The sequence below is a fragment of the Lampetra planeri genome, chromosome 21 (genome assembly GCF_965212315.1).
Source record: "Lampetra planeri chromosome 21, kcLamPlan1.2.h2, whole genome shotgun sequence".
Taxonomy (NCBI): Eukaryota; Metazoa; Chordata; class Hyperoartia; order Petromyzontiformes; family Petromyzontidae; genus Lampetra; species Lampetra planeri.
Window position 1 is genome coordinate 7,988,088 of NC_136127.1, and position 27,867 is coordinate 8,015,954.

General features: G+C 48.4%; 1 protein-coding gene across 1 annotated transcript; it reads right to left on the bottom strand.

Annotated features, from left to right (window-relative positions):
* Positions 1-1,036: 1,036 nt before the first annotated feature.
* LOC144724625 (uncharacterized) lies at positions 1,037-27,724 on the bottom strand. The gene is made up of 3 exons (XM_078603906.1): positions 27,059-27,724; positions 17,841-18,025; positions 1,037-4,158 (listed from the first exon to the last, which is right to left on the bottom strand). The coding sequence occupies exons 1-3, from the start codon at positions 27,609-27,611 to the stop codon at positions 3,664-3,666; spliced, it is 1,233 nt and encodes a 410-aa protein (XP_078460032.1). The 5' UTR covers positions 27,612-27,724; the 3' UTR covers positions 1,037-3,663.
* Positions 27,725-27,867: the final 143 nt, after the last annotated feature.

Genomic DNA, 27,867 nt, shown 5'->3' on the forward strand with positions numbered 1-27,867 from the left:
GTTAGCGAGCACCTATGAAGGCCGACACGGCACACGAAGGGGTGGGTGACCAGCACCACGCCCGACCGCCTTTGTTTCCCTAGTGGCGATGATTCAATACACCGCACCAGATACTCATGTGAAGCTGAGTCGACCGAGGGGAGGCCCAGCACCGATTCAAATAACCGTGAGCGGGAATACGAACTCGGGTCGCCGGGTTTGTAGCGCAGCGCGCTAACCACTACACTACCGCTCCCCGCAACGCGTTCCCAGTACACACACTCACATGCCGTACATGATGCACAAAATGCGGCCACGCTCGCGCACACTGAAGACAAAGCTCCTACAGACTGTTGCGGAAAGTGCTGTTAGCGAGCACCTTTTTAGAGGAGGTACATTTATAATAGGCACACGAGGTGGTGGTATGGTCAGAGCCTCGCCCTGCCGCCTTTGTCTCCCTCCCAATGCTGACGTTTACACACCGCAGCAGGCTGAGTCGAACTCGGGTAGACGCAGGGAATCGGGTTCAGATGTCAATTTTGCCACCGAGGTCAGTCGTAGACTGGAATTGAACCAGTGTCGCAGGGTACGTAGCACAGTGCGCAAACAACTATGCTTGCTACACACTCACCCGCGATGAACACACACCCACATACATCAAGGCAAAGACCCCCGTATAGCCTTCACAGACTGCTGGGGCAAGTGCTGCTAGCGAGCACCTATGAAGTACGGCGCAGCACATGAGGCTGTTAGTGGCTTAGTCGACCTCGGGGAGGCCCCAGAACCGGTTCCAATATTCATCGCTTGTGTTGACCGTGAGCAGGACTCTGTTCGCTGGGTTTGCAGCACAGTGCGCTAACCACTGCGGCACAGATACCCACATGCGTATAGCCTTGACGGACTATTGGGGCAAGGGCTCTTAGCGAGCACTTATATGAAGGACGGCACGGCACACGAGGGGGTAGGTGGCCAACACCACATACATATACACAGACACATACATACACATACAGGCCCTCTCATCCCCACCACACACACACACACAAATACTGGTATATACCGTATTCTCCGGATTTTAATACGCACCCCAAAACATTTCAGTTTACATACAGGGCAACGGGAAAGGGCGTCATATAATCCGCAGAATACGGGAGATAAATGGATACCGCTGGCTTGGCAATCGTGCTGGAGACAGTTGTAAGTTACCGTATTTGACCCAATTTTTCCCGACTTCACATTTCTGATTCTGGTAAAACAATCACGCGTGTGGCCGCACTATATGAATCATAATAATCAAACCACCCCAGTAAGGCGAAGGTGCAGCCCTGCAATTGCTAGCTCCCACTGCTGCTAGTGGATGGGTTTCCCATGAGAGGCCTCTCTAGAGAACGCACTTTGGCCTATTCTCCCTCCTTCCTGCGCTGATCAGCAAGGCCACCCAGAGGTTGCTGGAGGTCCCGGGGCAGAACGCCACGTGGGAGTCCCCCCAAGTCTCTCCCCCCCCCCCCCACCTCCAACTGTGAGTGGCCCTGCTTGACCAAGACGTCTTGGAATCGATGGGAGAAACAAATGTAACGGCAGAGGAATTCGATGGCATATTCCTGGTGCGTTGCTGTGTGTCATCTAATTGCGGTGGGTGAACTCGTGCGCAACTCCTTTTGGAAGTTTTTACGCAATCCTTGCGGAATTCGATTACACTTGCGAAAAGCTCTCCTTTTTACGGGGGGTGAGTGGGAAGGGAAAAAAATAGCCGAGTCGTTTGTCCCTACCCACCACACCCCCCATTAACCAAATTCTGTGTAACCAAATTTGTGTTTCCCCCCCACACCCCTCGCTTTCTCTCTCTATAAATCGACAGGCGCGAGGATGAACCGAACGCCAGCGTTAAGAGTTGTCACACTCTGCGCCGAGCGCGCACGCAAAGGGGTTAAAGGTGCAGGCCCTGCAATCGCCGGTCACGCCCCTGCTGACAGAAGCTCCCTCCACTCGAGGGGATCTCCGGAGAGAGAAAGAGGGAGGAGAAAGTCACCCCCCACCCCACCGCCCTCTTCTACCTCCTTGCAGCGCGATTAGCTGACGACCGGCTAACTGTACTCAGCAAGCTGTGAGTGGAGCATTATGGATAGAAAAATAAATACATGTACACAAGAATATTTTGCGTAACTCCGCCGCAGAACATACGATCGTTGATTCAGTCTATCCACCTATTGGCCTCTCTGAGACGTAACTTCACCCGCCAACCAGCGGTATTTGTTGATAACGCGCACCGGCTTTGCCCTTCTGGGTCTCATCAGCAGAGTCCCAACAGCGATTCGGTAATTCGAAAGTATTTGTTTAGCACGTCTGACGCTTGCTGATGAGTCTCAAGAAGGGCGAAACCAGTCCAGAGTTTGTCCATTTGAAACAAAAAAAACGTGCTGGTTTTAGTGTTCACGATGAAGGTCGCTCGCTGGGGCGATGGACTCACAAAAAAAAAATGACTTTGAGATCCAGAGGTTGGTTTTGATTTATTTAACTTGGTTAAAAGTGGTGTCTATGAAATCACGGCATTGATTGTAGGCACACAGCAAGCTTTACGAGTGGGGAAAAAAAACAGTTACACAACGAAGATAAACAAATGGCTTATAAATATTTGCATCTTTGATTCTCCCTACCGGCTATGAAAAAATAACTTCATTCCAAACATGCACCACCAACAACATCAACAGTTCGATACACACTCACGCACGCCACAGTCGTGTGAGCCATTGTCTCCTGCACACTCTCTAGAGCCTTCGAGAACATTAATCAATCAACATAGGTTACACTACGCGATTACACACACACACGCAAATGGTGTATACGAGATCGTAGTTTTTATATATACCCTTGGATATAATCTTATAGTCATTAACCCTTCCTTATAACCGTCGCAAATTTTATGTACAATATATTTAATTACTGGCCTCTGTGTGTATATATATACAGGATATATATTCATTGATAAGGCACTCAACAACAGCTGCTGCCGTAATACTGACATCACCACAGCAATTGTGCCAGGCTAGGTGCACTCACGCACATTCACACACACACACACCAACTTGAATGTATAGGAAGACGATTACTCGTTGTTGACGATATCGTGTTTTTTTCTCGTCCGTTTTTTGTTTGCTAGTGTTTACTGTGCACAGTAACCACACCATGGGTGAAATCGCCAACGAAGTCGCTGTGTTTACGACTTATTAGGACCTTTTTTTTTAAATTCGGAAGAGACGTGAATTTTCGGCCCATGCATCGCAAAAAAAATGTGGCCTCAAGATTTTTTTGTAACGACGGCGATCTCTCTACGTTTCCTCTTCTTGGAGCATCGTCTGTTTTGGCAGGCAGTCAACGTCCATTAGCACGCGCGGTGCCGCAGGAGACGGAGTGACGAATATCGACCCGCGTTGCAGGTGCTGCCGCGGGAGATGCACGCATTGTTGCTTGCACCGTCGCAGCAATGGACCGTGATTGATGGCGAGCACTTCATGCAGCAGCGGAGTAATCGTGGCTGTTTAAATTGACGATGGTGATGCGGTAGTCGTAGTAGTACTGAACAGGGCACTTGACAGTGATACCGATGAAGATTAGAATGGCTCAACATCGATCGGTATTGATCCACCACCATCATCATCATCATCATCGACGTTGATCAGTGTCGGATCAATAAATGACCCCGGCGCTGACTGCGGCTCCACCGCACAGAGGCTGCATGGCCGCGGCGACGACAGTCGAGGACGGAGGAGCAAAGTTCGAGTCGTGGGGCGGCCGGTACCACGGCTGGTACGTCGACGAAGAGGACGACGACGACGATGACGACGATGACGACGACGAGGACGACAACGACGACGTGGAAGATGTCGTCGGAGTCGACGACGGCGCCACGTGGACTTGCATCAGCGGCGCGTCGTGGTGCGCCCGCGTCGGCGATGGGGTGCGCAGGCCGATGAGCGTCGTCGACGGGGCCTGGAGACCCCCGGTTGGGTGTCCCGGTGGAGCGGGGGCTCCGTGCGGGATCGCGTCGGACCAGGGGGCCGGCGAGGGAGGCGAGTCGCAGGTCATGGAGTCGCTGGCTCCGGGGCTGTGCTCCGAGCCGAGTTCGCCGCTCTTGACGAGGCGCTTGAACTTGGAGCGCCGGTTTTGGAACCAGATCTTGACCTGCGAGATGGGGGGGAGGGGGGGCGGATGAGACGCGCGCGCAGATGCTCGTTGATGGAATGCGCACTCTGGGTACGTCGTCGTGATAGTCGTCATCATCATCATCGTCGTCGTCGTGATCATCATCACCATCATCATCTTATTGGCCATGGTTATCAATGTTACCCTCGACGTTATAATCATGTCGATGGTCCTTCTCCCACACCTCCGATGAGCACGGTTGGACACGTACGGTGCGAAAGAAGTTCGACACACACACACACGTCATCCGCTGGATTCATCATCGTGAGTTCTCATCATCATCATAACCATCGTCATCACTCCAGTCATCGTCATTATCATATTCATCACCATCCTCATTATGATCATAGCCATCGTTGCGATCCAGCGCTTCGGAGGTAAGAGTTGGTGGATCACGTGGAGATTTATGGAACTCCCAAACCCACCCACCCGTCCAGCCGTGCTGCGAGGTGGCCACGAGTTTCGAGTCGAGCAAGCGCGCTCGCGAACCCGTCTGAGCGAACTTGTGATTGGTATATCCTCGTATGCGACATCAAGTTTCTCCACTTCTCTATGAGTTCTCCACACACTCAAGCGAACTAAACTAAACACATTTTTAATCATTAGTTTGCCAAGTAAGGCTCACTGAGCTATACAGTATAGATCTTTTTTGGAAGCGTCCTGGCCACAAATATTAATAGCTCAACGAAGTGGCTTATCATAAGCGCCTTATTGAAAAAAAAATAACATTTGCCAAACATCGCATCGCATGGACCTTACTGCAAAAGTGGCTTGAGAATGAACTCAATGAGGCACGGCTGGCTAAAACGAAGGGCATTGTTGTCATCGTTATCGTAACGCGACATTACCATAACACAATATCCAATGCGTGTTTGTGTACATTAACCTCATGGCGGTACCCCGGACTACCATAGTACCCCGGCTCTCGCATAATGTCCGTGATGCAGTCACTCTTAGTCTGTTGATGGTCGGCGATGCGGCAATCGACTCATCTCGAGGAGCTGTACTCACGATGCACCACCACTACGGTGCCACGTACGAGCGTTCAGGGTTTCGGCGCAATCGTCCTCGCTGCGTTTCGACATCGCGGAGTGTGGCACTGATGTCGGATTGATTGGTACCCCAGTCACGGAGTTAAGTACACCCCTGGGGAAAAATAGTGTCCCAGAAATAAAGTATTTAATTGCCTCGGCAATTTTGTATTATTTGAAACCCCGTGGTACCGCCATAATGATCATATATATATAAAGAGCTGTAAACCATTGATACGATTTAAAACGTTACCACACAAACAATGTATTAACAGCTAGAAGTATTTTAAACGTAGCAAAAATACAGTATATATAAGAAAGCACGGACGTATGTGTGTGTGTGTTTATGAGTACGCGTGTATATTGTACTAATTGGGCCTTTGTAAGTGCTACACGCTAACAGCACTTGCCCCAACAGTCTGTTGAGGTTATCCGGGGGCTCTTAATCTTGTGTGTGTGTGAGCGTGGCTGTGCACCTAGCCTGGCACAATTGCTGTGATGACGGTACCGACCTTTGTATATAATTTGTGTGTTGTGAGTATGTGAGTTGTGTGTACGCGTGTTTGTGTATGTTTGTGATTGTGTGTATGTATATATATGTGTGCGTGCGTGCTTGTATATGTGTGTATTTGTGTGTGTGTGTATTTGCGCCATATTTTTCATGTGCTAATATGTGTCTGTTTATGTATGTGCGTATATCTATTGCCCATCACTATTAACCAATTCCATCATGAATTTTTCTACATTTAAAAGTAGATTACCGTCCATACATGAACATTGATCTTGCACATCCCCTGTGTAAGGGGCACGTTCATTGGCATATACAAAATCCCATCGATATTTACCAACATTGGAATACAACAACAAAAACTATCATTCAATGAACACACCAGTAAATTATATCGAAAGTCAACATCATTTCACCTACAATATATAGAAAACAGATTGCTGTTGTACCACTACGTTGTGCTGTAAGATATAGCCCCCCCCACCTCCAATGTATTTGCGGGTTGCAACGCCCGCTGTTCGATACGATGTCTGACGTTTCGCTCCACGTGCCAGCGTGAATAGCTATAATGTAGCTGCGCTTTACGCGTGCGCTGAACAAGGATCCGTTGTGCATTAAGCGACAGTGGTAACTCTTTCTCTGTTAGCGCGTGAACTCTGTCTACGCGTCTGTGTGTATATATACACACGCGTGTAGGTGTGTGAGTGGGGGAGCGGTGGTGCAGCGGTTAGCGTGACGAAACCCGCCCCCCCCCCCCCCCGAGTTCGATTCCCACTTACGTACAACGTCAGTGGCGATTATTCTGAACCGGTCCTGGAACTCCCCCGAGGTCGACTCATTCTCAAATGAGTACCTGGTACGCTGAGTGGGGAGACAAAGGCGGCCGGGCGTGGTGCTGATCAGCCCCCCCCCTCCCCCGCCCACCGCATTGTCTGTGCCGGCCTTCATAGGTGCAACTCGCTAACAGCACTTGCCCCAACAGTCTGCTCAGGCTATACGGGGGATCTTTGTCTTTGTGCGTGTATGCGAATGAAGTGTGGGTCCTAATGCCAGCACGATTATTATCATTATTTTTATTCTTGTAGGACACATATCACAGAGTGACGCCGTGGTTAGCGCAACTGCAGCATGCTCACGGCCGCATGAGTTCCATTCCCGGCTACCATCAGTGGCGAGCTGCGTCTGAACTGGTCGTGAGGTGTCTGAACTCCCTCCTCCTCCCCCCGCCAAAGACCTCACGAAATCCGCATTGACCAGCGCGGTGAAGTATGGTCAAACAACCCCCCCCCCCCCCCATTGCCTTAGTCGCGTGAGGAGGCCTTCATCGAACAACGGATTTGTAAAAAGGTCATGTAAAATATTATGGTTAAGTGTAAGGAATATAAAAGGTGTTGTAGTAGTGCAGCCATTTATGTTGTACTTATGTATATATACACATACACACAGCAGGCCTATATACATATATATTTATGTGAGGTAGTAGTTCACTATTTACGTACTTGTGTAATTACCGTACGTTTTATAAACGTTCTAGTAACGTTTCGGCTCTTTGTCAATCCACTGACAGATGAAGGCCCTCCTCACGCCGCATTGATGTCAACCGTAATGCGCTAACCGCTGCGCCACCGCTCCCATTCGTATGTTGCGTGTGGTATTTCGATTTAAAGCTTTCGTGACTGCAGAGATTCATCCTCTTAGTTCTTTCGGTAAAGTCACGCGACTTTACCGAAAGAACCAAGAAGATGCGTGTGTTGTGTAGCGTAAGCACTGCCCTCTGTGTCTCTATATACAATATGGAAACTCACAGCCGATAGCAAAACATTGCCTTCTGAAAGTAGCGCGTCTAAATATATTTGCTCGTCGACGTGGGGCCGATGTGGTGGTGGTGGCTGTAATCATTCGTAGCGTGACGTTCCTAAGCTCTGGGGCTATGTTCTGCGTATCAATTGGTAATTAAACTAACACCAGCCTATCCATCTGCAGCAATCAATCAAACCTGACCCAAAACCCATACTTTATATACCATTTGAGGCTGACAGCTTTGACGTGTATTGCCAAACGCGTGCGTAAAGTCAACGGCGATGACTCCTGATGTACGTTTTAGTGAAGAGAGCGAGATAGAGAGAGAGAGAGCGTTCTGGCAATTTACCACAAATTGTAGTCGAGTGGTCGTCTAATAGTCACAGGGAGTCAGCGGCGAGCGGCTCCGTGACCGTTGTCTGTTAAGGGCCAGCGTCTCGCATTCACATTGCAGCATTTGCGACTCTTGAAATATATCAACGTATGCGTTTTCAATTTTGACCGAATTCAAAGAACAAAAAATGGCTCTTCTTGTTATTTCGGTTTCCGACCCCTGGTCTATACCGACAACAACAACAACAGATTTTGAAAACCACGATTTCATATTTAGGCCGTGGCTCACATCAGTGACAAGTTTAAATCTTGAGCCTGCGCTAGGCCTCCTAGGTCTACTCAACCTTAAATGTGTACCTGGTGTGCGGTGGGTCAACGCAGCACACTGGGGAAGACAAAGACGACAAACAAAACCCCTTTCGCGCGCAGTTCGAACCTTAATAGGTGCTCGCTAACAGTACTTGCCCCAACAGTTTATAAGGCTACACGGGGGGATCTTTAGCTTTGTGTGTGTTTGTAATGGTCCGTTCTATGCGATATCAGATTATAAAGACGACGCTTATATATACAACGGAAGCGCCACGGTGGCTCGGAGATGTTAACTACCTTGCCTGGTCTACAGGAGGTCGTGGGTTCGATCCTGACCCTGACGCCTGCTGCTGTATGTTTGGAGTTTGCGCGTCTCTCTCTCTCTCCCCGTGATCGTGCGGATTTTTCTCCGGGTCCTGCGAGTTTTTCCTCCACGTTTATAAACACGCGTTTAGAGCATTTTTCTGCTGTAAATTTCCACACGTTAAGCCCACTTCTAGATTTAAAACTTTCGTGACTGCAGGGATTCATCTTCTTGGTTCTTTCGGTAAAGTCACGTAGAAGGGAAATAATAAAATAATAAAAATAAAACATAATAAAATAATTCTCACGACGATTCGGCCACAACGCAAGCAGCCGTCCTCAGGTAAAGAACAGGTCTCTCGGAAATACAGCGTCTGAATGGTTTCATTTATTTCATTACGTTTTATTTTTATTATTTTATTATTTCCCTTCTACGTGACTTCACCGAAAGAACCAAGAAGATGAGCCCACTTCGTTGAGCTCTCATTTGTGATAGCCAGGTCACTTCTGAGCCTCGCCTGGTCAAATTGAACAGTTTAGTAGTTTTGTTGACAATATATAGCCGTACTTATACTGCATAGGTGTACTTGAATGGGACTCTCTGTCGAGCGCTCGACATTTTTCTACCAACAGAGTTACGTTTACCACCCCATCGAGTACAAACCCATTAATCTACTGCTGCCCGTGTCCCCGCGTGTACACGCCACTGGTGGACATTCAGCCAGTATATATATACACACAATAGCACATCTTTCACTCATCTATCAAGATCCTTCGTATGTTAGATTCGTTGACAACGTCCCTTCCTCCATCGCGTGGGATGGCATGTTAAATGCGATATACGATACACCCTTGACTTTAAAACTACACACTTTATTAAACCACTTTTTTAACACCCTTTTTAATTCGTCCGTCGTCCCTGCGGGGCAGTTGGACAATGGGGGCGGCCTTCATCCAGCAGTGGATTGACAAAAGGATTGTAAATGATCACAATTATACTCATCACGCATTTGCGTTAGCGTTAGCAAATACACATCAGCAGCCATGGTCAATCCATTGCTGAATGAAGACCTCTCGCCAAGTCTCCGCCACCTCTCACCAGGTGTTCGTTGGGAATTGCGTGTGTGCGTGTATTATATAATACAATACAGTATATACGCATGGACGTATTCCACAAGGCAATATAATTGACTCGATTATGAAAAAAAAGAATCCGTCTTCCATTAAAAAACACATGCAAAGGACATCGTTCGTGTCCCGAATGGAAACGCACTAATTAATATCGTCCCCTAATGAATTACAGTCCTGAAAGCGCGACGTTTGATGTATACATTAATTTTCAAACAACAAAAAAATCTCACTCGACACCCGAGTGGTAGTTTTGGGAACCCATTCGCTCGCGGGTCCCACGCGCGCAATGAAACGGCCGACATTTGATCGACTTGGCGAATTGTCCCGTGTGTAATTAATTGCGGGTTTAATCGCTGTGTTAATTAGTGTCCGATTTTTATTCGGGTGTCGCGCGCTTCCGCGAGAAAAGGGCGAAAAATCGGACGCAGAGGAAACATTCGCCAACATCGCGAGCAGTGGGATCTAGAGATTCACGTGGGCGCGTGTGTCGTGTGCTCTATCTGGGGAGCGGTAGTGTAGCGGTTAGTGCGCTGCGCTACGAACCTGGTGACTCGGGTTCGATTCCCGCTCACGGCCAACGCCACTGGTCATTATCTGAACCGGTTCTGGGCCTCCGCTAGGTCAAGTCGGCCTCAAATAAGTACCTGGTGCGGTGTGTAAAACATGGCCACTATGGAGACAAAGGCGGCCGGGTGTGGTGCTGGCCACCCACCCCCTAACATGCCATGCCGACATTCAAAGGTGCTCGCTAACAGCACTTGCCCCAACAGTCTGCTAAGGCTATACGGGGGATCTTTGTTTGTTTGTGCCCTACATGGGTAGCGGTAGTCTAGTGGTTACCGTGTTGCGCTACGAACCCGGCGACCCGAGTTCGATTCCCGTTCACGGCGAACACCCAAGTGACGATAATTATCTTTGCTCATGTCGACTCAGCTTTAACTGAGTGCCTGGGTTGGGTGCTGTGTATAAAGCATCGGCACTGGGGAGACAAAGGCGGCCCGGACGTGTGTGGTGCTGGCCACACCCACCCGCGTGCCGTACGGGCCTTCATTGGTTTTCGCCAACAGTACTTGCCCCAACAGTCTGTTAAGGCTATACGGGGAATCTTTGTCTTTGTGTGTCTTGCCTGTGTACGGTACACTGTATGTATCATAAAAAACACATTTTCTTCCTAACAATAATTCACGATCATAGAAGGGAGAGATGTTAGCCGATGGTCCAGAATAATAACGGGATGATACCCAAGGAATGGAACGCATCAGAGGGAGACGGAGCAATGAAATCAATTCATACCGGGTGAATTGTTACATCCCAGGCTCGCAAATAACCGTTTTTGTTAAACGAATTAAATAATTGCAAACCTTATACAGCCGCTGATTTTATTTAATTATGTATCATTATTATATAATTACGTCGGCCTCTCTAAATGACTTACATTAAATATGGTAAACTACGTCGTATTAAATATGGAAACTACGTCGTATTAACCATTAAAGAAAAAGGGATTTGCATTGACAAATGACTGTAAATGATTACCCATCACCACCACCACCAACATCATCTGCCATTTCTGTTCGTTGAACCTCTTTCGCACCCGTAAGTAGCCAACCGTGCTCATCGGAGGTGCGGGGAAAGGACAACAAACTAAACACAAACAGCAGCCATGGTCGTTCCACTGCTGGATGAAGGCCTCCGTCAGCCACCGTCACCCTTCACGGCCCTGCGACGTTAACGATCCACCCAGCGCCTCCATACGGACTGATCTCATTGCTCCATCACGTCGGCAGCTCCGAGCTCTCTGGCGATGCGGTTCCATCCCTCGGCTGCCACTCCGTTATTATTCTTGACCATCGTCCATCATCCCGACTTACAAGCGACGTATCCCGCCCAAGCCAAAATTCAGTCCTTTTTCCCCCCACGGTTTGAGCGATGTCATTACCCTTAGAAACGTTCCTCTCCCTGTCTCTCAAAGTAATTCATCACCCGTTTTCGAGTCCCTACAGCCGGAACACCCCGGCTTGAACTCGGCGCAACTGCCCCGGTATAGCGACAACGCCTATACGACCGGGTTAAGCTGTACAGGCCTCAACCCGACCGAGGGTGTACCCGCGCGCGCGCGTGTGTGTGATTTGATATTGACGGGAGGGTAGTGTATTCTTGGTTCTTTCGGTAAAGTCACTGTAGATAGAAAATAAAAAAATAATTAAAGTAAAATAATAATAAATTGAAAATAATAAAAGCAAAAAACCCACAATAAAAATAGGAAAAAATACACTTACAAATAAAAAATAAATTGATAATAATAACAGCAGTAGTGGTTAGCGCGCTGCGCTACGAAACCCGGCGACCCCGAGTTCGATTCCCGTTCACGGCCAACACCGGCGACGATTATCTGAACCGGTATCTGGGCCTCCCCTAGGTCGACTCAGCCTCATGTGAGTACCTGGTGCGGTGTGTAAACATCGCCACTGGGGAGACAAAGGCAGTCGGGCGTGATGCTGGCCACTCACCCCCTCGTGTGTCGCCCTCTTCATATGTGCTCACTAACAGCACTTGCCCCGACAGTCTGTTCATGCTATACGGGGGATCTTTGTTTTTATTATATATTTAAACACATGAATGTGCACTTCAAATTACAGTGCTCTGACCAATATACATTACGAATAGTAATGCGCATTGCATTTAGCTGTTAAATATATAATTTAATTTACAGTACATTCCGGTAGTTTTTGTACAACCAGTTGCGTTTCAACGAGACATTTTTTTGGTCGTTCGTAAATACATTCTTGAAGCCACAGGTATGACTGCTGATGAAACTGAAGAGGGAAGAAGCCGGAATAGCGTTAGTCCATTTAACCATCATTGCTGATGGTTCACGTTACCCTGAAAGTGCAGCGTTCGGCCGAGAGGCTAAAGAGACATTGCATATTTACGTTGAGATACGGTGTAAATACAGACTCTTTTTTAGAATCAGCATCTTCATTTATCCTGGCGAAGTCCGATGACTAATGAAGCAATTTTTTTCACAGATGTCCAGTAGTATATCATGTATTACCTTCTACCTACGTGACTTTACCGAAAGAACCAGAGCGTATGGATTCCTGCAGTCACGAAAGCTTCAAATCAAGATTGAGAAAGAGACTGAATAGCCTCAACGGGATATCACTTCCTCTCAAATACAATAGATCCTTTTCACTCTCACGTTTCTTCCGCTTGATGTATGTACATTGGGAGGCTTTCATCTAGCAGTGGATAGACTGTGGCTGATAATAGCGATGATTATGATCATCATGATCATGGTCACCGTGATACTGATGGATATATGTTATTGGCGTTCAGCGCGTTCCAGCCTACCGCGAGCCTCTGTAATTCCCCAGGATTAGCCGAGCTGACAATCTGAGTCAAGTTGGGAGAGTCTGTGCTCTCCATACTGCTCATTGAATTGAGATGTTCCACTGCGACCAGCCTTAGGGTGTGATCTTTTTTTAAATATATATTAATACTGAATACAAATGCCCCCAAGACACGAATGTTCTAACCCAGCCGAGAACATTTTGAGATGTTTAAAATAGTAAGGTGTGTTGTTGCTTAGTGATGATGGGTTTCTTTTATTTATACATGTACACGCAAATATATATGTAGATGTTATATATTTGTGGTAATGTTTTCATGAATTGGCTTCCGATCGTGCTACTGGCGTCATAGCACGTAGGAAACCCTCGCAGAGGAGTGGGAAAACTGAATGGCCCACGGAAGTGGGTATTACAGAGCTACTACTGCCCTGAGATTCCCTTTCACGTTGAACTTTGCGGTGGATTAGGAGGTTGAAATATTTATAAGCTTCTGAAATATGATGGCCCCTTTTTGTTTGAGCAGGCCACGGCACTGCTGATGAGACTTAGAGAAGGCAAAACCAGTTCGGAGTTTGCTGCTGAGGAAAACATTTATCTGGATGGCTGATTGACCAAAAACAATTATTATTTCAGCTTAAACTTCACACGTTGAAGCATGATAATAGTTTTTTTTACCCTTTTATCTGGCAACAAAACTGACACCTTTTTTTACAAGGAGTCATGTTTGCGTAGACCACAATACCTGCAGTCATAATGCAAAAAAAACATAACTCTGATAATGTGTGCACTGTCCTTGAAGTTGATTGGTCCACACCCGAGACAGCTTTCCTTAGAGCCTAGTCTCACATGGTGTTGGACCAGATGACGCCAAAAGGCGCACAACTCAAAGACAATGCACCATCAGAGTATGAGAGCTCGGGGTAAGCATTTACACCATTGGCAAATGAGGTTCCAATGGTGTAAATGCTTTAACTAATTGTCAAATTCGGACGAAGACGCCAGCACACAAAAAATGGCGTGCTTTTGTGAATGACGTCAGCAGAACGTTGACGTCATAGGATTGTATCACGTGTTTTAATCCACGCGCGAGTATTGACCAGGACGGCTGCTGGAAGTCGAACCGCGAACCTGCTCAACGATACGCGCTGCCGCTAGGCCACACTACCATCCTGTGTGTAGTCTTGCACATTTAGAGTAATGGGCCTTAAACAGTTTAACACGAAGGCTTTCGCGACCAATAGCATCCATAATAGAGGTCTTTTGGGTTAGATCGCGATCTAACCCCTATTATGGAGGCCTTACACAATTTAATTAGAGAGGGCAGACCGAGCGGATGATTATATATAAATGTATGGTGCACTGTCATAGAATTCGTGACGTGGTGGATTGCGCACTGCGCTACGATGCAGGGCACGTGGGTTCAGTTCCCGGTCACGACTAACGTGAGTGAGGAGTGATTTCAGAACCGGCGTTGGGCCCAACGATTCTCCGGCAAAGCCCCGCGTTGACCAAGGTGATGAAATGTGGTTTAAACAAGAGCGCATCATGACCGACACGACGTGGGGAGGCCTTCATCCAGCAGTGGAATGACACATTTCTGATCATCATCATCATCATCGTGTATTTGCAAATGCGACTACATCATCAGCCATGGTGAGTTTTTTTGACCTTCCCCCCCCCACGCGCCTCCGATTAGCACGGTGAGAAGGACGTTCAACATACGTGTACATATACACTGCTGGATGAAGATCTCCCTCCCAACCTCTCGCAATCCTGGCAATGCATCCATAATAGAGATTTGTTTTGGGTTAGATCGCGTAAATATATAAATGTGTCGTTAAAACCGCGCCACCACCCGAACACAGCCAACTAGTAAGGGTTGTCACGTAAACAGAACGTGGCCAATTCGGATGATATTGTTCGCGAAAGCCTCCGTGTTAAACTGGCAATGCAATACTCCACTGAGCACCTGCACAAGGACTGATTTTGCCACTCCATCTCGTCGGTGGCAAAGCAACCGCTCTGAATGAATGCACGTGCATGTTGACGATATTCACGCTAACATCACTGGTGTGGCACATTGTTGTCGGTGCTGTTGAAACGGACAATAACACCGTCGTTCACGTTGACACGTCAAATCGATGTCGTGATGTTGATATGTTCTACGATTGTTGTTCACGTGAATGTTGTCATTTCATTGTTGCCCGCGTAATTGGATGGAAAGTCAGCCGGCAAAGTGTCATTGGGATAAACGAACAGCGAGAAACCATGATCGCTTGCGAGCCCCTTAAGTGATATCCCATGCACATACGAGGGCAGCGCACGGATGGAAGTCGGTAGACCTTGCCGTGTTGTGGATATGTATATAGTGCCAGACTGCTACTGATTATTAGCAGCAAAGGGGGGTTTAATTACTTGGCTCTTAGCCTCTTAGCCACGGGAAGTATCGCGGCTTCCACATTCGGTGGCTCGGTTAAGTGTCCGTTAATGCACTCATCATACTACGTGATAAAAAAAAGTTTTGCTTGGCTGGCTGGCTGGGTTCCTGGCCGGCTGGCTGGAGGGAGGGATGGACGGATGTTCACGTCCACAGGACGTTCGGGCTTTCAGTTATAAAATAAATATATTTGATCACTCACACCTAACCACCGTTAATGCGCTCATCATACGATATGATAAAAAAAAGATTTGCTGGCTGGCTGGAGGGGCAGACGGATGGTCACATCCATAGGACGTTTGGGCTTCCAGTTATAAAACAGATATATTTGATCACTCACACCTAACCACCGTTAATGCGCTCATCATACGATATGAGAGAAAAAGTTTTGCTGGCTGGCTGGGTTCATGGCTGGCTGGAGGGGCCGATGGATGGTCACTTTCAAAGGACGTTCGGGCTTCCAGTTATAAAATACATATATTTGATCACCACCACTGCACTTTTACCACCAACGCCCCCCCCCACCATGTCCAACATCACCACTACCACCACTGCCAGCACCGACATCATTTACTAACACCAATCAAAATATGTAAGTGACGAGAAAACTCATCATCGACATCATCATTACTACGGAATCACAACGTACGTATAAACACGACGCACAGAGGGACGTGTACACATTGAAACTCGGCTTCTGTGCATTGTGCGAAAAACCATCAACAGTTCACGACGAACTGCATTGTGGTCCTCTTATTTTGTAATGTAACCAGCGAAATGAACTTGAGGAATCGTGACCGACTGATATTTGCATTTGTATCAATTTATGTTGAGGGTGACCTACGTACGACGGTAAAGCCTCAATGCAGTTCTGCAGGAACTGTTGATGTTTTTTTGCATAATGCACTAAGGCTGAATATTTTTTAAACACGTGTCCGCGTGTTGTTTGAGAATTACTAGCACCACGACTATCACCACCACCACCACCGCTGTCACAACCGCTACCAACACGACTACCGCAGCTGCTACAACTAACAGCAACACCACCCACCATAATCAGCGCTATTGTCAGCGCAAACATCACCACCACTTCCGCAACAATCATCAGCAGCTTCACTACCACAAGCACGACAATCACAAGGATCGCCACTACCACCACCAGCACCACCACCATCACAACCACAGCAAATACGCCACTACCACCATCGTCATCATCACAACACTACCACAACTATCACTGCTACCACAATCGTAGAAAACAACACCACCACCAAAACAACAATCACTTCAACGCAGCACTACCACCACCTCAACCACCACCGCCAACAGCACCACCACCTCACCACTATCTGACACCACCCCAAACCCACGTTTTACCCTCGTCTCCTCTCACCACGAAGACAAAGATCCCCCGTATAGTCTGAACAGGCTGTTGGGGCAAGTGCTGTTAGCGAATGGCACATTTGAAGACCGAAATGGCACACGAGGAGGTGGGTGGCAAGCACCACGCCCGGTCGCATTTGTCTCCCCAATGTCGATTTTTACACTCTGCACAGGGTACTGATTTGAGGCTTAGTCGACCTAGGGGAGGACCAGCACCGGTTCAGATAATCGTCACTGGTGTTGTCTGTGATCGGGAATCGAACTTGGGTCGACCGAGTTCGTAGCACAGCAACGCTAACCGCTATACTACCGCTCACCCCCACTCACTACCCCACCCACACCACCCTCACTCACCACACCAACCCACACCACTCACACCACCCCCACTCATCACACCAACCCACACCATCCCTCACTCACCACACCAACCCACACCACCCCCACTCACTACCCCACCCACACCACCCTCACTCACCACACCAACCCACACCACTCACACCACCCCCACTCACCACACCAACCCACACCATCCCCCACTCACCACACCAACCCACACCACCCCCACTCACCACCGCACCCACACCAGCCCCACTCACCACACCAACCCACACCACCCCCCCCACTCACCACCCCACCCACACCACCCCCCATTCACCACCCCAATCCACCCCACTCACACCATCCCCCACTCACCACACCAACCCACACCACACCAACCCACACCACCCCCACTCACCACCCCACCCACACCATCCTCCACTCACCACCCCACCCACACCACACCAACCCACACCACCCCCACTCACCACCCCACCCACACCATCCCCCACTCACCACCCCACCCACACCATCCCCCACTCACCACCCCACCCACACCACCCCCCATTCACCACCCCAATCCACCCCACTCACACCATCCCCCACTCACCACACCAACCCACACCACCCCTCCACCCACCCCACTTCCACACCAACTCATCCATCCACTCCCTGCCTAAGCATGCGCCCCGGGGAGGAGAGAGGGCCGGGAGGAGGGTGGCGACGATGGGGGGGGGGTATGGAGGGAGGCTTACCTGTGTCTGGGTGAGTCCCAGAGAGGCCGCAAGCTCGGCTCGCTCGGGCAGGGCGAGGTACTGAGTCCTTTCGAAGCGCCTCTGCAGGGCTGCGAGCTGGAAACTCGAGTAGATCGTTCGGGGCTTGCGCACTTTCTTGGGCTTGCCGTTCACGAGGCGCGCCTCCGGCTCGGAGTCGTCCCTATCTGACGGTCAAGACGCGCGCACGGTGGAGGCAATGCTCAGCCACATGGCCATTGTTGGTGCATTCATGTTGTAGGGGATGGGGAGAAGATTTACGTCGAGGATGCGTTGCTGCAAGGCGCGACGTTCGACGCATATCGAAACGACGTTAAATCAAAGCGATTTGCAGGGGTCGGAGCGCTGTGCTGCGCGTGCAAATGCCCAACACTCGACCCGAAACAAGATGAGTTAGTCAAGCAAGAGATACAGCGGTAGGCCGGTTGACTTCGGGGATGCGTTCCTGAAAGGGTGCAACGAAGACTCACGATGACTACCGAAACGACGCACAGCAAACCAGAGCAATTGTTTTCCCGAATCACCAAAACACGTGAATGTACGTACATTATACATTGTGCTCTACAGGACGTGCATTTCTCGATGCGCAACGCACAACCTGTAGTTCGTGCACATCAGTGGTCCTGGACTTTGACTGCAGCTTTGCACACCTTTTGTTTTCAATCGTCAACAAATGTAATAATGTTAATACTCACACAGGTTTGATGCAACTAAGTAAGTTGTGCTTGCGTGTCCGTGCTTAATGTGTGTTTTCGATCATTTACCTTCTGAAAGAAAAAAATGTTTTGCCCATGTCTCGCACCCCCCAGAAAGGACACCTCGCGCCCCCCCCCCCCCCCCCCGGTTAAGAGACCACCGATCTAGAGGGTGGTGGTAGTGGTGGTGGTGGTAGTGGTGGTAGTGGTGGTGGTGATGGTAGTGGTGGTGGTAGTGGTGGTAGTGGTGGTGGTAGTGGTGGTGGTAGTGGTGGTGGTAGTGGTGGTGGTAGTGGTGGTGATAGTGGTGGTGGTAGTGGTGATAGTGGTGGTGGTAGTGGTGGTAGTGGTAGTGGTGGTGGTAGTGGTGGTGATAGTGGTGGTGGTAGTGGTGGTGATAGTGGTGGTGGTAGTGGTGGTAGTGGTAGTGGTGGTGGTAGTGGTGGTGATAGTGGTGGTGGTAGTGGTGGTAGTGGTAGTAGTGGTGGTGGTAGTGGTGGTGACGAAGGCTGAGGAGGCGACGGATACACGAGACGAGGACGGACAGACGGACGATGTTGTCAGCGACGTTAAGTGTTGGGGGGGGGGGGGTCGGTTGAAGCGACGTCAATGGGGTCGCGATGTTAATCATAAAGCAGTGACGTATTTGCAAAACGACGTAAAACGGGGGGGGGGGGGGGGTGGGGGAGACCCTGTGGAGGATACACAATGGAATAGGCCACGTTTTGAGCCTTGACCCTACATTTGAAGGAGGGTCATTGCTCGAAACGTCGTCTATTTTATTTTGTATTGTCCTGCTATGAATAAGGTTAATTGCCCGAAACGTTGCACACACACACATATGTAAAACGTTATAAGCATACAATAAGTGACGTTCTGCGCACTGACGCTTCAATAATTAATGACAATTCCTCGAATCGTAGCACACACACCGTATATACACAGCACGGAATATATAAACATGACACGTGACATTTCGAGAAATGGCCCAGCTATGGAGAAGGGTCATTTCCTGAAACGTCGCCCATATGTGTAGAGAAACCTTTCCAAAACTCCGCTTGCTCCCGTGGCTGGCTGGCCTCTCTCTACCTTGTTTCCCACCTGAACTTTGTGACAACGTGTATGCGTGCCATGCGTACGCGTGCTATGTATAGCGCTGCCTAGTTGTGCTCAGGATAAATGCGTGCGACACGAAGGTGGTTGTCGTACGACAACAAAATGCGTCGTTTCGAGAAATGGGCCTGCTGTGAAGAAGGGCCATTGCCCGAAACGTCGGCTATTTAGGTCGTATTTCGTCGTCTTTAGCGACAAGCGCTACCTGACGCATGCGTCGAGTGTTTGTCTTGAGTGCTTGTGCAAAACGCAGACTCACAATTCGTTTTGTATGTACAAAGACAAAGAGCCCCCGGATAGCCTCTAACAGACTGTTGGGTGCAAGAGCTGTTAGCGAGCAGCACCTATGAAGGCCGGCACGGCACACTAACGGGGTGGGTGGTCAGCAACCACGCCCGACCGCCTTTGTCTCCCCAGTGGTCGATGTTTACACACCGCACCGGGTACTCATTTGAGGCTGAGTCGACCTAGGGGAGGCCCGGGACCGGTGTTGGCCGTGAGCGAGATTCAAACTCGGGTCGCTGGGTTCGTGGCGCAGCGCGCTAACCGCCGCACCACCGCTCCCCACAGTACACACACATACACAGTACACACACATACAGTACACACACATACACAGTACACACACACATACACAGTACACACATACACAGTACACACACACATACACAGTACACACACATACACAGTACACACACACACAGTACACACACATACACAGTACACACACACATACACAGTACACACATACACAGTACACACATACACAGTACACACACATACACAGTACACACATACACAGTACACACACATACACAGTACACACACATACACAGTACACACACACACAGTACACACACATACACAGTACACACATACACAGTACACACATACACATTACACACACATACACAGTACACACATACACAGTACACACATACACAGTACACACACATACACAGTACACACACACACACAGTACACACACATACACAGTACACACATACACAGTACACACATACACAGTACACACATACACATTACACACACATACACAGTACACACACATACAGTACACACACACACAGTACACACACATACACAGTACACACACATACACAGTACACACATACACAGTACACACACATACACAGTACACACATACACAGTACACACACATACACAGTACACACATACACAGTACACACACACATACACAGTACACACACATACACAGTACACACACACATTACACACACACACATACACACACATAGTACACACATACACAGTACACACACATACACACACACATTACACACACATACACAGTACACACATACACAGTACACATACACATACACAGAACACACACAGTACATACACATACACAGCACACATACACATACACAGTACACACATACACAGTACACACACATACACAGTACACACACAGTAAACACACACACATACACAGTACACACACACACAGTACACACACATACACAGTACACACACAGTACACACACATACACACACAGTACACACACACACAGTACACACATACACAGTACACACACATACACAGTAAACACACACACATACACAGTACACACACACACAGTACACACACAGTACACACACACAGTACACACACACACAGTACACACACACAGTACACACACACAGTACACACACACACAGTACACACACACACAGTACACACACACACAGTACACACACACACAGTACACACACATACAGTACACACACACACACAGTACACACACACACAGTACACACACACACAGTACACACACACACAGTACACACACACAGTACACACACACACAGTACACACACACACACACAGTACACACACACACAGTACACACACACAGTACACACACACAGTACACACACACACAGTACACACACACAGTACACACACACACAGTACACACACACACAGTACACACACACAGTACACACACACACAGTACACACACACACACAGTACACACACACACAGTACACACACACACAGTACACACACACAGTACACACACACAGTACACACACACACAGTACACACACACAGTACACACACACACAGTACACACACACACAGTACACACACACAGTACACACACACAGTACACACACACAGTAAACACACACATACACAGTACACACACACAGTACACACACACAGTACACACACAGTACACACGCGGTATGGTGATATGGAGTGGCAATGCAGACGTGGTGATGGGCAGTGCCGATCCTACCGCGCCTGCTGCTGTCAACACGCCACTTTAGCACGTGCGCGGTCGCTACTCTCACGAAACGAAAACTGGAGAGAGTGCTACAATGGAGCATGGAGAGAAGACGCAAACTCTTTTGGAATAGATATCGTTTGGTTCTATCGATCGTCATCAGGCGCCAGATGACGAGCGATTGTGTTGCGATCGAAACGTCGTGCGTTTTTTTTTTTCTACGTGACTTTACCGAAAGAACCAAAGGATATGAATTATTTTGTAATGGCAACAACAACAAAACTAGAAACGCATTTGAAAGCGCACTCCGGTTAAAGGCATCAATCAAACTGGGCACGTGGGCAGGACGCGCCAAGGATATGCACGTACGTTGAACCTCTTTCGCACCGTACGTAGCCAACAAGAACAGTGGCGGAGTGGTAGCCAAGCAAATGGGACGACTTGGCGTGAAACGAATCAACCACCGTGGAGTAAAAGTTACGAGTCTCAGTTTATTGATGTTATTGTAGTTGTTGTTGTGCGCGAAGCTTCTGCGATGTGCATTAACGAGTTCAGCTGCCCAGCCCTTTTAGAACATCGTCAGAATCCCTTTCAATCGGTGACGCCCGTCTCCGTGCGCTCAGCCCGTAAAACCACGTTACTAATCCGGCAGAGCCGAGTTCCATTCACCCGACCACCACCACTCTCCCCCTAGGTTGACTCAGCATTAAACGAGCACCTGGCAAAATGGTGCGTTGCAAACGGCATAGCCGAGCTCTTGAGACGATGGCACCCGGGCAGTGCGTGGTGCTGGCCACACCACAACGCCACCACCCCCATCGTAGGCCACGACGGCCTGCCTTAATAGGTGCTCGCTAACAGCACTCGCGCCAACAGTCTGCACGGCTATGCAGAGGGATCTTGTTTTTGAGATGTGCACATGAGCCGCTTATGAACGCGTATAATGTACGTGCGTTGTGTGTGTGTTGTGTGTGTGCAATGCATTTAGCAGCAAGGACAACTGGGTACATTTGTATGCACCGATGACTGCGATGAGGTATTATCCAGATTATAAGGCGCACATTTTATCCGTAATTTAAAGCAAAAGTTGGGGGTGCGTCTTCCTATCCGGATTTTTTAAAAACAAAAAATGGATATAATCCGGTGGAGCAGTTATGTTTTTTTTTATCAGCGTTGGTGCGTCCAACGTGTTGTAAAATATGTAAAATTTATTATATTATACGTACATTGATTCGGGAATTGGCCTAAACGTGCCAATGCAGGACTCTCCTGCGAGTGAGTCTTGAGTCTCGGCAGTCTTTAGATAAACAATTTGGGGATGTGACTTCTTAAACCAAGCGTTTCGCTATGATTCTACGAAATTTTGCTAAATTCTAAAACAGAATATGTATATTACGCATTAACGATATGTAACGTGACGTCATATGTAAACGTACGTTTATTTTTATGGGTCTACGTACCTATATAGTAATGCGGAATGTTGTATATGTGCAGTTAATTACGTTAACATAATTCCTCTAAGTACTTAAGCCAATGTGAAAGTGACATTAATTACATATTTGTGGTTTGGAAACGCAGTTAAGTGAAATAATGAAACGTCAAAATATTCGATAATGTAGTTGACTTCCCTGATCAAATAAATTAAATGTAATTGCAAAAACATCGCTTATGATAAATTACATCATGCTCAGCCTTCCTTTTGGGGAGCGGTGGCGCAGTGGTTAGCGCACTTGAAGTATGGTCAAACAAACTCAACGGCCTACACTTGCATGGGGAAGCCTTCATCCGGTAGCGCATTGATTAAATGCTCTAAATTGTTGTTCGTTCAACATCACTATATTGGATAATTATAGCAACTTCCAGAATAAGATTAATTAAATATGAAAGTATTTATAGGCAACATGAACTTACGACACCATGTCAGATTGAACATAAAATGACTAGGCAATCCAGTTGGACGACCCTCCTGAAATTTTGTTCACGAGGTTATATAAACACGCTGTTATTATTATTCAAAATATATATTTATTTAAAAAAAAGTTGTCGAGTTGAAGATTCAAATGCATCTGTGCAGCGGGGTTCTATCACGTGGCTTCATCACCACTCTTCCACGTGTCCCCCCCCTCTCTCTCCCAGCACCGTGGAGCGAAACGTTAGACACCGTGTAGAACACCACGCGGTACAAGCCCGAAAACACTTCGGAGAACAGCTCGGAGTTAAATTATTGATGCCCATCGCGTTTGTCAAACAACAAAGCACTCGCGTGGCGCAGTGTGCGTGCACGTGTGTCTGTTTACCCCTTAGGGAGCGGTTGGCGCAGCGGTTAGTGCTACGAACCCGGCGACCCGGGTTCGATTCCCGCTCACGGCCACGACCAGTGACGACTATCTGAACCGGTACTGCGCCTCCCCTAGGTCGACTCGGCCTCAAATGAGTACTAGGTGCGATGTGTAAACATGCCCACGGGGGAGACAAAGGCGGTCGGGCGTGGTGCTGGCCACCCGCCCCCTCGTGTACCGTTCCGGCCTTCATAGGTGCTCGCTAACAGCACTTGCCCCTACAGTCTGTCCAGGCTATACGGGGGATTTTTGTCTTAACCTTTTAGCGCGCTGCGCTACGAACCCGGCGGCCCGAGTTCGATTCCCTCTCACGGCCAACACCGGTGACGATTATCTGAGCCTGTTTTGGGCCTCCCCTAGGTCAACTCAGCCTCAAATTAGTATCTGGTGCGGGGAGGCAAAGGAGGTCGGGCGTGGTGCTGGCCACCCACCCCCTAGTGTGCCGTGCCGGCGTTTTTAGGCGCTTGCTACCAGCACTTGCCCCAACAGTCTGTTACGGACTATACGGGGGATCTTTGTCTTTGTTTACCCTGTGTAGCGGTTTAGCGCGCTGCACTACGGACCCGAATACCCGAGTTCGATTCTCGCTTACGGCCAACACCAGTGACGATTATCTGAATAGTTGATAATAGTCTCTAACGATTATTATTATCAACAACTGCTATTAAGAAGGGGCATTGCCCGATACGTCGCCACATATATACTTCTTTTTAAGACCACAGAGTTTTATTGACGAATGTGTTCAATGATTCATTGTTGCTGTTGAATATTCATTTGAAGTTGTGCGCAAATGTTATAAAGACGTCGCATTGGCGAGAAGGGTTTAATAAATGGTTTCTATTAACATGAATAGATATTTCTTATTTTGAACACCGGTGTGCTGATGCAGTAACTAATTTGCACGTTTTGTTTACGTGATAAACCTTTCTAAAAAAAAACTTACTCAAAGGCTGTGTCGGGTGGAGGTGGGGTAAGGAACTCGTGTAACCGGGTTCCTTTATTATATCATTGCTTGCAAAAGCCTACGAGTTACATTATTATTATTATTATTTAAAAATCACTGAGACCCTCCTTCACATTTCTTTGGCCGATGTTCCATTCCGTGCGATTCTTGGCGTCAACCCGCGCCGAAGTCTCAATCGCCAACGACTTCTAAAAAATGTTGGGGCGAATGCCCAGAGCGATGGGAGCGTGTTTTCGATTTGGCGTCCTCTGTCGTCATTCGCATGTGCGAGACAGGGAGAGAGGGAGAACAGCTGGCCACACACATGATGTGTGTAACAACACTATTTCCAAAAACTCTTGTCGGTTAAAAAAAAAGCAACAAAAATTTCAATGGAGGGAGGACGATGGCAATTCGGGAGTTTGGTAGAACGATTTACTGCACGCTCTTGCATTTACCGTAGCTCGCTCACCCTCATGTTGAACTTCTTTCGCGCCGTACGTAGCCTAATCGGAGGTGCGTGAGTGGGGGGGGGGACAAGCTAAACGCAAAAAAGCAGTTCTAAAGAAATGAGTTTTCAATCTAGATGACTTAAAAGTGCACAGCTTCCAGTGGCTTCCTAATATGGGCAGGAAGAGCGTTCCAGACGGCCGCAGAAGCGCATCTGAAAGCGCGCGATGCGGTGACCGCCGTCGTCTTTGTTCGATGGATTAGCGGCCAAAAGCCGCCGCTGTTGTTGCTGCTGCGAGCATAGAGATGAGCCCCACACAGAGGCAGGCCGGGCCCGGCTACCCTCACACACCCTCGGTGGGTCGGTGTCTCTCAAGGGGAGCCTGCCTGGTGGGTTACAGTTAATGATGATAGTCATAATAATAACAATACTAATGTATGGCTGAGAGCGATGATGGTAATGGTGCGTTGTTGATGATGATGAAGTTAATTGACTCTCTGCACCTCCGATGAGCACGGTTGGCTACGTACGGTGCGAAAGAGGTTCAGCTCCCAGTCCATACAACTCATGGTGGTGAATGTATGCTCTGCAGCCAGTTACAACCACTCTGCAATATTTAATAATACTCATAAAAAGTTTAGATATGTATGGCTATACTGTATACCATGGTATAGGAGGAGGATGATGATGTTGGTGGTGGTGGTGAAAGTAAGTTAACTATGATGAGTGTATTAATACCAACCAGCCAGTTACAAAAACGATAACTTTTAGCAAACGAATAACAAAAAGCCATGTATAGTTATATTCCAATGTACGAGGCGCTGCTGCTGCTGATGACGACGAATTTAACGTGATGATTAATGAATTAATGCTCCCCCAGCCAAACACATTGTCAGATATTTAATACAAAAGTTAATCCATCTGTGATTACAACGGATATCAATGTACGCGCAGCTGATGATGGCCATTACGATGAACGATGTTGATGATCATAAAAATGTTGGTGATGTTAATGATGATGATAGTGCTCTTGATCATGTTGTTCATTCTCCTATTGCTGATGATGATCACGACGTTGATGTTGCTGCTGACGCTGATGCTTCTGGCAGTAATCATATTACCGCTGATTATGTTGATGATGATCACCATGTTGTTGACATTATTGCCGATTATGTTGATTCTGCTGCAGATGACTATAATGATGTCTTATTTGTTTCCCCCCAAAATTATTTTTTTGTACGTATTAACAAAACAATTCAGGTTACACAACACAGAGGATATGAAAGGGGGTTGTTGACACTACCACAAGCGCATTTACGGATCACCGTGCAATGGAAACCGACGATAAATGATGTCGATGATGATGATGATGATCATTACCTCTGTCAAAAGCTTTGCCGTCTTGCGCATCTCCGGCAGTCGAGTTATACCCGGGGTAGTCGCCGTTCTCCTTGGCGTCATAGGGCGCATCCAGTGCCTCGGCAGCCGCGTAATACGCACTCAGCTGCTGCTGCTGTTGCTGCTGCTGCTGCTGTTGGTGCTGCTGCTGCTGCTGATGATGATGATGGTGCGCGTGCTGCTGCTGCTGCTGGTGGTGTTGGTGGTGGTGGTGGCTATGGTTCAAGTAGCTCCCTTCGCTGTAGATAGCCGGCTGGCCCTGCGGAGGTGGCGGTCCGTAGAAGGCGGCTGGGGATGGCTGCTGGTAAGCGGCGTACGGCGCTGATGCGTAAAATCCAGCGCCCGTTGTCGCTGCGCTCTCGGGCTGTAGCTGCTGTTGCTGCTGCCGCTGCTGCTGCTGCTGCTGCTGCTGCTGCAGGTGCTGCTGCTGCTGCTGCTGATCCTGCTGGTGCAGCGGGTGCATGCCATGGAAAGAAGAGGAAGAGGCGGCGGCGTGGAAGTTCCGCAACTGCTGCTGGTCGAAGCCGCCCGTCATAGTCCCGCCGAGCTCGGAGTAGAGGCAGCGCGCTCGCGTGCGTGTGCGACCAGCGTGTGACGGCGCAAGTTGCCGACAGCGTTGTTTGATCAACAGAGTGACGCACGCGTGTTAGGCTGGTGGGGGCGTTGGGTGGTGATGGTAGGGGGGGGGGGCTGGGTGTTAGGGGTGGGGGTCGGGCTTGTGTGTTGAGGAGGTGAGGGGGGGAAGTGTGAATTAAGAAATTAAGAAGAGATCACACTTCGCTTACAACAAC